This window comes from Manis pentadactyla, chromosome 19 (genome assembly GCF_030020395.1).
Source record: "Manis pentadactyla isolate mManPen7 chromosome 19, mManPen7.hap1, whole genome shotgun sequence".
Lineage (NCBI taxonomy): Eukaryota > Metazoa > Chordata > Mammalia > Pholidota > Manidae > Manis > Manis pentadactyla.
The window spans coordinates 11,703,475-11,719,842 of record NC_080037.1 but is presented as its reverse complement, the minus strand read 5'-3'; the positions used below and the strand labels follow the sequence as shown (position 1 = coordinate 11,719,842).

General features: G+C 36.6%; 1 protein-coding gene across 1 annotated transcript in view; it reads right to left on the bottom strand.

Annotated features, from left to right (window-relative positions):
- Nucleotides 1-16,368, bottom strand: part of NUP210L (nucleoporin 210 like) — a 78,218-nt gene that overhangs the window by 15,052 nt on the left and 46,798 nt on the right. Inside the window, exons 17-29 of the mRNA XM_036922278.2 lie at nucleotides 15,409-15,601; nucleotides 12,391-12,479; nucleotides 12,071-12,175; nucleotides 11,660-11,761; nucleotides 10,335-10,463; nucleotides 9,846-9,973; nucleotides 9,122-9,254; nucleotides 8,320-8,382; nucleotides 7,751-7,930; nucleotides 7,305-7,385; nucleotides 7,080-7,211; nucleotides 1,451-1,609; nucleotides 400-491 (exon numbers count right to left, since the gene is read on the bottom strand). Coding sequence (XP_036778173.2) covers nucleotides 400-491; nucleotides 1,451-1,609; nucleotides 7,080-7,211; nucleotides 7,305-7,385; nucleotides 7,751-7,930; nucleotides 8,320-8,382; nucleotides 9,122-9,254; nucleotides 9,846-9,973; nucleotides 10,335-10,463; nucleotides 11,660-11,761; nucleotides 12,071-12,175; nucleotides 12,391-12,479; nucleotides 15,409-15,601 — 1,586 coding nt within the window. The remainder of the gene's footprint in view (nucleotides 1-399; nucleotides 492-1,450; nucleotides 1,610-7,079; nucleotides 7,212-7,304; nucleotides 7,386-7,750; nucleotides 7,931-8,319; nucleotides 8,383-9,121; nucleotides 9,255-9,845; nucleotides 9,974-10,334; nucleotides 10,464-11,659; nucleotides 11,762-12,070; nucleotides 12,176-12,390; nucleotides 12,480-15,408; nucleotides 15,602-16,368) is intronic.

Sequence of the window (16,368 nt, the reverse complement as noted above, 5' to 3'; positions counted from 1 at the left end):
AGAAGCCAACACAAAAGGTCACATATTATATGATTCCATTTATATGAAATATGCAGAATAGTTAAATTCACAGAGAGCCGGTTAGAGGTTGCCAGAGGCTGAGAGGAGGGAACAGGGAATGACTACTTTAAGAGTTGTGTCTCGTTTGGTGGTTATGAAATTATGAAAATGCTGTGGAGATAGAGAGAGGTGATGGTTGCACAATACTGTGGATGTACTAAATGTCACTAAATTGTATACTTTAAACTGGTTAATTTTGTGTTATGTGAATTTCACCTCAACTAAAAAAGAATTATTTGTGGGTTAGAGAAATCACCTAGAAGGCAACGGTTCTTTTCATATGCAATGTTTTACTGAGGGTGAAGTTAGAACCTGGCTGCCCTACTCCCTTCTCCTTACCTGTTAGTATGGAGTTTGAGCTGAGAGTTCATGGGCATCAGAATTTGCTCAGGCTGGCACTCTTGATAGAAAAGTTGGAGTTTTTCAAACACCTATAATGAGAAAATAATATTTTCCTCAGTTTTGAAAAAGATAAATGATGACCATTACTCACATAGGGACAACTACAAATCAACAGTCTGCCTGACTTCAGTTCAGCTTAATGTCCCACAATATTCCTTTCCAAAATGAGCCAGACACTTAAAAAATATCTAGGTATTTAGAATTATCTGACCTAATATTAGCCCTGAATCTGATTACAAGGGACTGGGCATGTGACATAGTTTACTACTACCTCTGTATTATTTACATATTAAGTATGAAATAATTTAGAAATTTCTAATTTTAGTTCTGGCAACCTGAAAAGAGATTTAAGAACAAAGAATCTATAATATTAAACCAGCAAGGGACTCTATTCAGGTCTTCCATTTCCTAATGAAGTGCTCTTTTCTGTACTCACTGAATCAGAGAACCAAAGTGAAAATAAAGCAGAAAAAAGAAAAGGAAAAGACTAGGCCCAAATTCATCTGTAGAGTAACTTATTTGCTCCATACAAATGATAATTTTTGTTTTGGATTCTGAAAACAATAGACAATAGGGCCATTTAGCTTTCAGCCTGAGAACATCTGTAGAAACTATTCATACTCGTGTACCTTACCAGAAGTTAGAATTAGACTTCATTCTACCTGTTAGCTAAGTGGACCTTTTCATAATATCCATGTTAGGCAGAACAGCTTAGAAATGAACCCCTCTCTAGTTATTATGGTGTTCATATCCCATGGTCATTTGTGGGAGCTGAAGGGAGTGCATGTTCTATAGTTTCTAATGTCAATACCTATGTAAGAGCGATTGGCAGGAATGACAAAGACCTGGGAACTATAAACCTGGTCGAGGGATCCCTCTAGCAGTTTCTCCATATCTATTCAGACTAAACTCATCATGGATGATAAGAGAATATAATTATCTTCTCCTTAACATAGAAAAAAACCAAGATTTAGGTCTGGCAACTTACCAGGATCTGAACTTCATCAGCCAGTTCTGACAAATTTCCCTCAAACTGCCCAGAGGAACTGTTCATACAGCGGACGGTGACTTTGATACTGGTCCGACCAGCTGCTTTTGTGTGGACAACCATGGCAAAGTTATTCTCTACTGGGAGCTGCAGAGAAACCTAGACAGGGGATGGATTAAAAAATATTCATGAATAATCACCATGCCCTTTTCTCTTTGTTGAAACAATAAGGAACATGTTTGCTGGAAATAACTATCTTAAGGAATTAGAGTATCAGAGCTCATTTTCAGTTATTCCTTTTAATATTTCCAGCAACACAGTCACCCCTAAAGTAAACCTCTGTGTGCAGTGTTCAACTAATTCTGGCAAGCCTCTGTAAGATTCGCATGTTATCTTGAAGTCGATTTACTTGGTAGAAGAATGGAAATGAAGGAAGGGGAATCTAAAATGTGTTCAGACAGTAGACCTTGAAGTGGGAGAGAAGGGAGGCAGTTTACTCCTGGAGTTCAGAGTGGTAGCGAGGAAGGAAGAGGACAAGAAAGAGAAGCTCAGACTAGCTGACAATCTGCCCATGTGCGTCACTCACCATCTAGTCTAGACCAGAGAAGGAGGACTAGACCTTCACAGATTTCTGGTAATAAGGAAGGTAGGGCCAACACCAAGACAAACGTGGAAGTAGGCACCTGACTGACTTTTGGCATTCATTTCCTGTCTTCTTGCTTCCCAGAGCCCTCAAGACGTTCCTTCTAGCACTCTTGACTCACAAAGACTCCCAAGTTCCAAAATTACCTTTCCCTCCTCCCAGATATAAACATTCCCATTTTCTTTATGCAGATCTCAATTCATTGCCTGGAAGAAAGTCTTATACTAAAGAATGAGTGGCTTATAACTGTTTGGTCCAAGTGAATCTCTAAATGGTGACACCACAGTGCAGGAAATAGACCTTGTAGGGCACTGGAGATCTTTCTATTGCCCATTTCATCACCCAGTTTGCTTATGTGGGATCTGATTCAGGAGAAGGAAATCTATGCATGGCTCTCAATAATTTCTTCCACTAGAGAAAAGAGTGACGCTCTACAGGAGAAACTGTAGGAAGGGAGAAGCAGAACAGACACTAATGTCTAGGCCTATCCTTCTTTCACATAACCCTTATTTGCTATTCCAGAACAAAAGCCAAATCCCTATGTAGGACTCCACCAAACTAAGTATAGTTCCATTTCTCCTCAATTCCAAGCATAACCAGGCTCGCAGCAGTCGAAACAGACAGAAGACCTAACTGCCTGTTTCCCTAGATTATAGACATAGGATATATTAAGGAAGATTGCAAATAGATTTTTTTTTACTTTTTTCAGACTTCTCTTTTTAGCTGGCTCCAGAAATACCCAACTAATTCTGGCTTCTATAATCCTTCTGTTCTCTCCCAAGGTCTAGCTCTTATTTTTTGTTCTGATGGACACTGAGTTATGACCTACTAGGTACCTTGGTGCCAGGTTCCTTCTTTATAAGGTAAAGCCCATACCTAGGTGACTGCCCCTGTCCCCAGGCCACCGTGGGTGGGTTCCATCAAACTGATGATCAGGAAATGATGTAAACTAGGTAGTTTATAGCATCCACCTTTGCTCTTTTTCAGGTCTCTGAGTAAGGTTTAATGCTATGTATATCATATCAGAACTACTTTCAGAAAAATAAAAACAGGTTGAATTGTGGATTTCCTTGACATTTATCCTGAGAGATTTGGCCATTCCAGATGCAGCAGACATTGGATTTGGAGGGGCCAGTACCACCAAAAGGAACCATGGAGGAGCAGTATAATTTTTTTAAAATTTCCAGAGTGGTTTTTTTTTTTTTTTAAGTATAGTCAACACACAATATTATACTGTATTTAGTTTCAGGTGTGCAACATAGTGATTTGACATTTATATACATTATGAAATACCACAGTAAGTGTAGTTACCATCTGTCACTATACAAAGTTATTCAACATTACTGACTATATTCCCTAAGTTGTACTTTATAACCCCACGACTTATTTATTGTATAACTGGAAATTTGTACCTTAATCCCCTTCACCCATTTTTTCCAGCCTTCCACCCCTCTCTTTGGCAACCACCAGTTTGCTCTCTGTATTTGAGTTTATTTCTGTTTTGTTTGTTCACTTGTTTTTAAGATTCCACATATAAGTGAAATCACATGGTATTTATCTTTTTCTGACTTGCTTCATTTAGCATAATACCCTCTAGATCCATCCATGCAAATGGAAAGATTCCATTCTATTTTATGGCTGAGTAATATTCTATTGCATATATGTACATCTTCTTTATCCATTCATCTATCAATGGGCAGTTAGGTTGTTTATCTTGCCTATTTAAATAATGCTGTGATAAACATAGGAGTGCATATATCTTTTTGAATTTAGTGACTTTCTTTTCTTTGGTTAAATTCCTAGAAGTGGAATTACTGGGTCATATGGTATCTCTATTTTTAGCTTTTTGAGCAACCCCCATACTGCTTTTCATAGTGACTGTACCAATTTACATTCCTCCCAACAGTGTTCCCTTCTCTCCACATCCTTGCCAACACTTGTTATTTCTTGTCCTGTTGGTATTAGACTTTCTCACTGTTGTGAGGTGCTACCTCATGTGGTTTTGATTTGCATTTTTCTGATGATTAGTGATGCTAAACATCTTTGCACGTGTCTGCTGGCCATCTGTATGTCTTCTCTGGAAAATGTCTATTCAGGAACTCTGCCAATTTTTAAAATTGGATTATTTGTGGGGCTTTAATGTTTGTGTTGAGTTGTACAAGTTCTTTATATATTTTTTATACTAGCCCCTTATCAAAATATATTCTCCCATCCAGTAAGTTGCCTTTTCATTTTGTGGTTTCCTTCACTGTTTTATTTTTCTTGAAGTATTATTGATATACAATCTTATATTGGTTTCAAGTATACAACACAGTGGTTCAACAGTTACCCACATTATTAAATCCTCACTCCCACTAGTGCAGTTATTCTGTTAACATAGAAAGATGTTACAGAATCAATGACTATATTCTCCATGCTGTACTACTATCCCAGTGACAAACTTGTATTACGATTGAGAATTTTTGTGCCCCTTTATCCCCCTCACCCTCCCCTGTCAGCCACCCCAACCCCTCTCCCATAACCATCAGTCACTTCTCAGAGTCTGTGAGGATACTGCAATTTTCTTCACTGTTTAAAAGTTTTTTAGTTTGATGTATTTCCAATTGTTTATTTTTTGCTTTTGTTGCTCTTGCCTGAGGAGACAGATCCAGAAAAATATTACTAAAACTGTTCCAATAGTTTACTGCCTATGTTGTCTTTTTTGGAGTTTTCTTATGATTGGGGTTTTATATTTAGGTATTAATCCATTTTGATGTATATGGTATAAGAAAGTGATCTGGTTTTATTCTACATTCATTCATTGCATGTAGCTGTCCAGTTTTCCCAACGCCATTTAGTGAAGAGCCTGTCTTTCCACATATTCTTGCCTCTTTTGTCATAGATTAATTAACCATATGAGTGTGGTTTTATTTCTGAGCTCCTTATACTGCACCATTGGTCTATGGATCTATTTTTGCTGCAGTCTCATTCTGTTTTGATTACTATAGCTTTGTAGTACAGTTTGAAATCTAGGAGTATTATACCTCCAGCTTTGTTCTTTCTCAAGATTGCTTTGGCTATCTGGGGTCCTTTGTGGTTCCATACAAATTTTGGCATTCTTTGTTCTAGTTCTGTGAAAAATGCTATTGGTATTTTGCTAGGGATTGCACCAAATCTGTAGATTGCTTTGAGTAGCATGGATGTTTTAACAAGATTAATTCTTACAATCCATAAGCATGATACATCTTCCCATTTATTTGTGTCATTTTCAATGTCTTTCATCAATGTCTTACAGTTTTCAGAGTAGAGGTCTTTCACCTCCTTTTAAAATTTATTCCTAGTTATTTTATTCTTTCTGATGCAATTGTAAATGGGATTGTTTTTTCAATTTCTCTTTCTGCTAGTTCATTATCAGTGTATAGAAATGCAACAAATTTCTGTATGTTAAATTTGTATCCTATGACTTTACTGAATTCATTTATTATTTCTAATAGTCTTTAGGTGGAGTCTCTAGGGCTTTCTATATATAGTGTCATGACATCTGCAAATAATGAGTTTTACTTCTCCTTTACCATTCTGGATGCCTTCTATTTTTTTCTTGTCTAAATTGCTGTGGCTAGGACTTCCAGTACTATGTTGAATAAAAGTAGCAGGAGGGCTACTTGCTTGTCTTATTCTTGATCTTACAGGAAGAGATTTCAGCTTTTCATTGTTGAGTATGTTGTTAACTTGAGTTTGTCATATGTGGCCTTATTATGTTGTGGTGTGTTCCCTCTATACCCACTTCGGTGAGAGTTTTTATCATGAATGGATGTTGAGTTTTGTCAAATGTTTTTTCTGCATCTGTTGAGATGGTCATATGATTTTTATCCTTCCTTTTGTTAATGTGGCATATCATATTGATTGATTAGTAAATATTGATACCACCCTTGCATCCTTGGAGTAAGTCCCTGGTGAATGATCCTTTTAATGTATTGAAGTTAGTTTGCTAATATGTTGTTGAGGATTTTGTATCTACATTCATTAGGAACATTGCCTTTCATTTTCTTTTTTTGTAGTATCTTTGTCTGGTTTTGGTATCACCATAATGTTGGCCTTGTAGAATGAATGTGGAAGTGCTTTGTCCAGGTTTTGGAATGGTTTGAGAAGGGTAGCTAGCCATTAACTCTTCTTTAAATGTTTGGAAGAGTTTACCTGTGAAGCCATCTGGTTCTGGACTTTTGTTTGCTGGGGGTTTTTTGATTACTGGTTCAATTTCATTACTAATGATCAGTCTATTCAGATTCTTTATTTCTTCCTGATTCAGTCTTGGAAGAATGTTTATTTCTAGGAATATATCCATTTCCTTTATGTTGTCTAGTTTGTTGGTGTGTAATTTTTCATAGTAATCTCTTACAATCCTTTGTATTTCTGTGGTGACAAATACCATTCTTCTTAAATTTGCAACTGATATAAGACACTCAGTCAACTTCCAATTGGTGGCCCACACTAGCCCCATGGCACCACGGCATGCTACATGCTCACAGTGGAAATCCAGTTCTTCCCCAGTTTCCAGAAGCACAGCCCCAGGAATGTGTTGAGCATCCACCTCTCTTATGCTTAATTTCAACTGCCCATGCAGCAGAAATGTATTAGTGATATAATTGTGTTTGAACATGTTAAAAGATTATGTCACATATTTAAACTCTATGTATATTTACTTTATATTCATAATGTTACTAATGTAACAGTTATCTGCTCACAAAAAAATTACACAACATTAAAGAAAACATTTTTTTGAGAGCTCTTTCCAGCAAAATATATTAAAATTATATAGCATTATCTAAATACTAAAATTTGGATTCTTCATATGATTTTCAGGTTTTTAAATTTCACAGAATAATAGGAAAATGATGTAAGTAACAATACTGTGTAGTTTACAAAGTGAGTCAGTCTAAAACATTATGAAGTGAAATAAATTTAATATCAAGATCCCTGAGGTAATATAATAAACAGATAAATTCATACCTCTGAATGCCTGGGCACTAGATCCAATACATCCCTTTTGCTCATGGACCAGTGGAATGTGAGCCCAGGGTTGGCACTGCTAAAGGAGAAAGGGGTCTGGGTACTGGTCACTCCCATGACATAAACTGGCATCTGAAAAGAAACAGTGGTTTTGTGTTATATCTCCTGCCCAGCTGACCTTAACAGAATAATGAACCCAGAATAGAGCCATCATACTATACTGACCTCAGTACCTGTGATGAGTCGAGTTGTAGCTACAAGGATCCTAACAGCCCTTAGCTGAACAACTTCGATCTGCACTTCATCCTGCTCAACAGGGTAGAGAGCAAGCTTAGGCTAAGAGGGAGTGACTATGGGTAGACAGAGATGTTTATGATAGTTTGTTTTTTGTTGTTTGGGGCATTAAATGAAAAAATTGTGCCATAGATACAATTGTTTTTTGTTCCTTAATTCCTTAAGGACAAGACTATGTCCTATAACAATGCCAAATACTGTGGATTTTTCACTAAAGATTACATATTTCTATGCCTGGTTAAGAGAATGCCAAGTGAGGGACTAAAAGGGTTTTCCTGGGCTATTGACACCCTTCTTCCACCACTTCCCCCTCTCCCACCACCCAGTATGGTTCCCAGATGGAAGAGTAGAAACAGAGCAGAACAGAGAACCAATACCTGGGAAAACACAATGATTTTGCCAGTATCTTCATTTACTGTCTGGATGGTGCCATGGACCACAGCTGTGCCAACCACCTTTCCTGTAACTTGCCCCCTCCTATTAACAGCAGCTACAGTCTGGTTACTGATGGAGAATTGAATGATAGATTGGGGCTGGGGGCCACCTTCAGACATTACCTGAAATTTAAACATACCAGTGAATGCCTAGAACATGGAGGGAGGTCACATCTCTTTTCTCAACATTTTGTCCAAATAACTTGACTTCTTTATCATTCCCACTTCCTACTAGGCATATCCCACAATAACTCAAATGCAGAAGAAATGGAAGTGCTACAAATGATCTATGGGATTCCAAGAGATAGTTCACATCATGTTCAATATGGGACAGGGAAAATACTAATTTTCTTCTCTATCAGATTCTGGTGTACTTGGTTGGGAGTAGACAAGAGGAGGTCAATTGGAAGTGATTGTGTGTGTGTGTGTGTGTGTGTGTGTGTGTGTCTTGTGGAGGGGTAGAGGTGGGATGAGGAGAAAGCACAAATCTTATTTTTTGTCTTTAAGATCACCTGCATCATGTTTGTTGGAATCAGTGTCATTTTCTTTGGAATAAGTCTGAATGGAGGAAACACCTTGCAGGAGAAAAACAAAAGGACAGCAGTGAGTAACTAGAGTCAATTTCATAACAAATGATCACACAGCTTATTCTAAGGAAAAAAATCCTAATTATGTGTAATGAAGTTATACACATAAAGACATGTATTTAATTTAAGTCATAAATACAGTTTATTTGTAATAGCAAAAAATTATAAATTACATGAGAATGCTTAAAAATATATATCCACTCATTGGAACAAAAATGACCATTAAAATTATGTTTACAATTACCTTTCTTTTTTACAAACATATAAAGGGAGGGGGACACAATAATTAACTCTCAGGTACCTATTACCCAGTTTCAACAATCACCAACACATGGCCAACAATTAACTTTTAATAACACATGAAAATAATTTTGATACAAGACTAAGATGAAAAGAACAGTGTGATTCATCCATGTTAAAATAAGCCTAGGGAAAAAAATGAAGGAAATACACTGAAATATTAATTATGGTTACCTCTAAGTAGTGGAATTACAGAATGATTTTCATTCTGCATCTTTATATTTTTTTGTGCTTTCCAAATTTTCTACAAGAAGTATATTATTTTTATAAAGAAAAACCAAAACCAAAACCAAATTATATATTGTTGCAAGAGTTAGATAAGTTTAATTTTTTTCAAATTATTTTCAACTTGAGTAAACTCAACAGAGAAAGATAAATAATGCAAAGTAAAATGAAGTATGAATTTTGAATGAGATCACTTCCTTACTTCAATTTGCTGAGGCGCTGATGTGACTTTTCTCCCCACCTTGTCCCTGGCAATAGCCACAAGTGTGGTTTGCCCAACAGTGGCAGCTTGAAGGATATAATTTTCAGAGTATTCGTCTTGTTCCTCCATCAGCCTGCAAAGACCCATGTGTTTTTAAGGAAAGAAGACTTTGTTTTAAGAGTGGCCAGTTATGCATCTTCCTAAGATGCATAGGAACTGCCAGAAAATAAATTGCCAGAGTCAAGACAAAATTCCTGGCAATGGGAGGAAGCTCCTGAAGGCCAAAAATGTGTTACAGAGCTCCAAAGGAATAGGGCGATATAAACATAAGACTAACAAAATTGCAAATATTAAACTGCATTGGAAGTGCTGTTATTTCCTCTTTTTCCAAGGGGAATACCGGTAGCTCTGCTTCTAAAGAGACGTTGAAAGGTCTTTTAGCTTGAAGCACCCCCAAACGATATCATCCAAGGAGAAGTTTCATGAAGTGGAAATATTAATGAGACACATGATTTTAGCCCCCAAACAAGACATCTGAGGACCTGGAAAGGGTATTTTGTAGGGAGCTAAATATGGGAAGAGAGTATGGTAAGTTACTGTTAATTACTGGGACAAAAAAGGAAGGAAAAAACATTGATATAATGGAGGGCAGAGCTGAGCAGGCTACCAGGAGGGAGATTCACGTGACATTAAGCACAGGGAGAAGTACTGAAATGGTACTCACGTCAGGGTGACAATGGCAGAAGCCACCTGCAGTTTGAGGTCCATGTTTCTGAAGTATTTATTTCGGAATGGGCGTTTGGAAGAGTCAAGAACCCTCACAGTTACTAATACAGTTTTACCTATTTCAACCTAGTAGTTTAAATAAAAGGGTAATTTTAGTAGAGGTGTCTCATTCACCAACGACAATCTGATTTTTAGAGGGCAATCTAACTCATAGAGGTGCATAGTTCTTTTTTGTTTAGGCTAAATGTTCCTGGTCAGTCTTTGATTAAATAAGCCTAATCTAAGTGTACTATTTGAGGTTGTTCTTTCATACTCTATTATCCTCATCATATTTAATGTTGGAATGTTATTCTTTAGGGGCAGGTATTTCCATTAACATCAAAGGTTCTGCTGTACACACCCGGTAGTTGAGCAGAGACTATATTAAGTGATGCTAGAGTGAGAATGAGGCCTGCTTCATTTACAAGGTAAAGTAAACATCTCCCACCTTATCAATCAGATCAAGTTCCAGCTCTAGTATATCTGACACTCTGAGGTGGGCCATTGCTGGACCCAAGAAAGCCAAGCACAGATCATAGACCTCCAAGGTGAGAAATCCAGGCTGTACTGGAACCAACTGGAAGGAGGAAGATGGTAGCTAGGTAAAGAAGCAAACACACTCCAAGCATAATAATCATAGCCATTATTTTCACACAAAAAGGAAAAAATAACTTACTTCCTTTTGATGGGAACTCTGAGAGGTCACACTTACATGTCTCAGGCATAGCACAGTATGTATCCTTAATGTGATGTTTCAGTTAATTGTGAAATATGTGCCCTTACCAAATATTAAACTGATAAAGAACAGAGTTTAAGATGATTGAACTCAAGCAGAATCCAACATACATATCCAGCTTCTAAATTATGTACCGGGAAAGAATTTAATGAGCAAAACTCAGTCTGTTTATTTTAAACTAGACAGTAGAGGGAGAAAGCCCTGGGAGGACCCATCCTTTGTTTTCCTTCTTATACTAGAGCCCCAGCCCAACAGCATGTTTTTTCATAATGCCTCAATCTCCCCCTTTAAAAACAAACATTATAACTAAAGTAATTAAACTCTTTTGAGTTCTTAGAAGTAAAGGAAATATATACATATGTTATTGTAACATATTATTTTTAATATCACAGGTCAACTAAAGGCAAATCCCTTGGCCTGTTGACTATGGAGATAGCTTAATGTTTTGAGTTGTCATATTCTAGTTGATGAAAACACCATATACTTGGGTTATAAAGTTGAAAGTACATCTAACCATCCACATGGTTCTGTGCTTTGAAATTTATAGAAATGAACCTTCTTTTAATAATGGAAATCTTATAATTAGATGTCCCTACATTGTCTCAGTTCAGCCAGAAAAATTGCCCAGTATGGTCGCTAGTTGCAGAAAAGAAAAAGCACCCCTTGTATTTGGTTGAAGAATCTATGTAGGTGGTGTGTGGGGGGTCACAGGGAAGACAGTCTAGCACAGAGAAGACAAGTAGGGACTCTGTGGCATATTACTATACTGATGGACAGTGACTGCAATGGGGTATGCAGGGGGACTTGATAATACGGTGAATGTTGTAACCACATTGTTTTTCTTGTGAAACCTTCATAAGAGTATATATCAATGATACCTTAATAAAAACAAAGAATCTATGTAGGTTAAAAAAAGAAAAAAGGCAAATGTTACTTTTGTAACAAGTTTAAGACATGCAGTGGAATTTTTCCAATCATTCTTCTAAGAAGGAACTTTGATCTGAGCTCATCAATCTAGGAATATCTCTAGAACTCACCTGGACAGAGCTTTCTGCTTCCATGTAAGTGATTGTGACAATGTCCTGCTCACTGCTGTTGACTAAAAAATAACCAGACCCTTCCACAAGGCTAAATATTTCCTATGGAAAAATCAGACAAACAATATTCCATTCATTTCAGTTTATAAATAATTCAAAGAAAATAAATTTCTATCTACTGAAGAAAGAATATGAGATTATAAGTTAAGGTCAATGGACCAAAGACAAAACGTGATTATTAAAGTATAACCCCTTATGATTTTGTAGTTATTATTATATATGCATTATATGTGTGTATCAGTGATATTCAACACATAAGTGAGCTTTTACATTGTTATACTATTCATTTTAATAAGCTAATACTTTCCCCCGCAATATGATTCTATTGAACTAGACCCATACAGCTTCTACCTTCACATCAGGGTGATTATAGATGGTGGCATTCTTAGGCAATACAGTTACATCATCCGCCAGGAGCAGCTCCACCCGTGCAGATCTGGGCAGGTCGGAAAGTTTCTGAAAATGTAGTAAGAACTGCAAAGGTGACTATATAGACTTTCAGTTCCTCAGCTGAGTGAGAGAAAATCCTAGCACTCTTTCAAGTGCCAAAGATAACAGAATCATAGAGGTGCATAGTTCTCAGATTAATATCAGTTATAAATGACTTTTTAAAAAGAGCCTTAAATTTCAGTTATTTAATTTATGTTTCTTATATAACAATCTCTACTTACCTTTGGACTTCTCTTCTCTGAATAGTCCACAAAATTGACTCCAATGAGTACAGTCCCTTTTAACTGATGTACTTTTAGGATCTGATGACCTAGAGACATACAGAAAAATACCCTATGAGAAACAATAACACATAGAATACAAAAATGTCTCCAGAAAACCAAATTCTGCCTTCTTTTTTTCCAAATGACGCTTTATTGCAGGGGAAAAAAACCCCACTGATTTGGGAAATACACAAGAACAGAAAACTGGGTTTTTGTGCTGACTGCCACTATATTCCTATGTGACCATGGGCAACCACTTTATTTCTCAGTATCTTTATTAAATGAGGAATGGAGCCAGGCAAAACCCAAACTTTGTTCCAGCTCTGATGGTTTATGAGTCCAAAAACAAACTCACAATTATATGGGGAAATTTTTGTTTCATTTAAAAATGGGAGTGAAAAATAATAATCATTTGGGACTCTTCACTCTTCTCAACTGTTTTGTACATGTAAATGTCATGTTAGTCCCTTACCAAAAATTTGAAATGGCTAACCATTCCTAATTGGAGCAATTCAGACTCATTAAACTAGAATTTGGAGCCTTCCATATCCATTCATTCTTTTTTCTTTCTTTCATTTCAAAATTTAACTAACATGAATCTGCCACTTTCTTAGGTCAATTCTTACTTTATCCTCAACCCATTACGATAATGCCTAAATCTGTGGAACATTTTCTCATGATGTTACACCCATTCATTCATTTGTTCCACAAAGATATTGAGGGTCAGGTAATTAGGATACAGAGATGAAGAAGGAGAAAACACAATAATTTGCCTTCAAAGAAGCCCACAGCTTAGTATGGTGACTAAGAGGTAAACCAACCACTGCAATACATGCTGTGGTAAGTTATTACAGAAGAAGGTACAGAGCACATGTATACAGAGTATATAAGACTACACATAAGGGATACTTTCCTTATATTGGGAATATGCAGGGACAGAAAACTCCCAGATCACTAGGGAAAGATTTCAGCCCAGTGAAGATGCAAGAAAAGAGAACATAACAACATATGTAAAGGAAAGCGGTATGATAAGCCTTGCCATGGTAAAAGTATCTAAAGTTGTTAAGTGTGAGAAAAATGTAGGGTATATGTGGGTGGCAATAGGAGGTGAAGCCAAAGAAGTAGGCAGGTGTTGGTATGTTAAGCTGTAACATGAGTTTTATCCTGAAAAACATGGGGTGTTCCTGAAGACAGTATGGTGACAGTATAGTCAGTGGTTAAGAGTATAGTCCTTGATATCAGAGAGCTTGCTGCTTCATCTATTTATGTTGTAATCTCAGAGCCTAAAACTGTACCTTGAATAAAGTAAGAACTCACTAAATGTTTGATGAATCAGTAAACTTACATATTTGGGATAATAATGTCAGTCTCTTGTTGTTAATGAGGATTATATGAGAAAATGTATATAAATTACTTAGTGTGGTGCCTGGCATTATCATAAGAGCTCCTTAAACAGAATTTTAAGAAAGAGAATTTTAAGAAAGAGATCCAGATTTGTATTTTAGAAAGATCATTTCGAACAGTAGTGTGGAGGATGGGTTAGAGAATAGCAGAGACACAATGAGATCAGTTAGGAGGCTTCTGTGGTAATGCAGGATAGGGGTGATGAGGACATTAGTGATGGTGTTAGAGAGGAAGGGATGAAACTAAAAAAAAATTAGAAGATAACACTAATGGTGTTTGGTGATTGGTTGTTAGAGGGGAGTATCTCTTACTTCTCTACCACGTTTTATACTAACTGTATAAAACTACTGGTATTGTACTATTATATACATACCAGTATTATGTTGCCATGTTCTCTAGCTAAACTCATAAACTAGTCTGAGTATAAGCTCCCTGTGGGTAAGGAAAAGGTTAAATCTTATTTCTCTTTCTGTAGTGTTCCTTATTCTATTGAATGGTTAAACTATCTATCCAAATGCTCATGCCAGAAACTTAAAAGCTACACTTTATACAACTTTCTTCTTCACCTTTGGGATTGATTTGTGGTAAATTATTATATGAATGGCCTGCAATGAATCATGCCTGCTGGTATCCATGCTCTTGAGTCGTCCTCACTGACTTTGACTCTGGTTTTGGCCAGGCGACTTGATTTTGTGAATGGGACATCAGCAAATGAGATACAAGCAGAGGCTCAATGGGGATTGCTCACGAGGGCTTGTTGCCCTTTCAGAACCTCAGCTAGTGCCTCTTGCCCCCTCTCTAAGTTAGTCTCACTCTAATTATTCAGCTCATTCTATTTTCTCTTTCTGCCATCTCTTCAGGTCTCAGCATAAATTATTTCTTAGGGCAGCCTTCTCTGCCATTTGTGACAACATGGATGGACCCAGAGGGTATTATGCTAGGTGAAATAAGCCAGGTAGAGAAAGACAAATACCACATGATTTCACTTATTTATGGAATATAAATGCAAAACAAAACAAAATGAACAAAATAGCAGAAGACTCATAGACATTGGGAAGTGACTGGTGGTTACCATGGTGGGAAGGGTTGGGGTGGGTGGGTGGAGAGGATGACGGAGATAAAGGGGCACAAAAATTCTCAATCATAATATAAATTGGTCATGGGGATGGTAGTACAGCATGAAGAATATAGTCAATGATTCTGTAACATCTTCCTAGGTTGGCAGATAGTAATTGCACTAGTGGTGGGAGGAAGATTTAATAATATGGGAAACTGTTGAACCATTCTGTTGTATACTTGAAACCAATATAAGACTATACATCAACTATGTTTCAATTTTTAAAAAGGAAAGAATAATTTAAAATTAATTTAATGTTATAGTCTTATGAGTAATGTTGGATCCTTTACCCTAGCTTTGCAAACTAAGAAATTTCACATTTTCTAAAACTACAAAGTTCATAAATGAAAGGTGAGATATTAAAAAATCTGATATAAACCATCACCCCATAAGGAAATACTTAGTGCAGGGCTATTTAGCAGGTATATGAAAGGATTTGTGTATTTTCACAATACCATGTAGCCGTGTCTGCCCACTGCCATCATCCTTTGCTACCATCTCCACTGATTTATAATCTTCAAAGTGAGCTAGTGTTTCATTTGAGGATTTCCATTCTAGAATTAGTGAACTGAAATTATCAAACTTTCTCCTGTGTTGATCAAATACGGCCAGTTCCAGGACTGTGTCCCTCAGGCTTGATACAGGAATCTAAATTAAAATAAAAAGAAAGAAAAGAAAAGAACCAATAGCTTAACAGGTGGTAAGATATCCCTGAATCAAGGTATTATGTTTTCTCCCAATCTTTTTTCTTTGACAATTTTCAAACTTACAGATATGTTGAAAGAGTAGTATAATGAATACCTATACATACTTCATCTGGATTCACCATCTGCTTTCTCCATCTCTCCCTCTACTTTCCCATCCTGTGTGTGTGTGTGTGTGTGTGTGTGTGTGTGTGTGTGTGTTTGCCAAAAGATATAGGCATCATGACACTTTTCATGACACATGTAAATATTTCAGCATGCATTTCCTAAGAATGAGAACATTCTCCTAACAAAAACAATATTATCTCACAAGAGTATTAACATTAATTCAATGTCATCTAATATACAGTTAATATTTCAATTTCCCCAAATATTCCCCAAAATACCTTTATACCTGTTTTCTATTTTTTATCTAGATTTGATCTTGATATATATATATATATATATATGTTCTTGGACAAGATGACCAGGATGACTCAACATTATAAAAATTTCAGTTCTGAGTTTGTTCATAAATTCAACATAATTCCTCCCAAATACCCGGAATTTAAGGGAATCTATGTCCAATCATTAGCTGACTACAAAGCTAACTAAGCAGAGACTTTAGTGACCACAGAGGACAAACACTACAGATATTACAGAACTAGTTTAGAAAAGTCACTAAACAAAGAGCTCCCACCGTCACACACACACAAAAAACAGTAACAATCA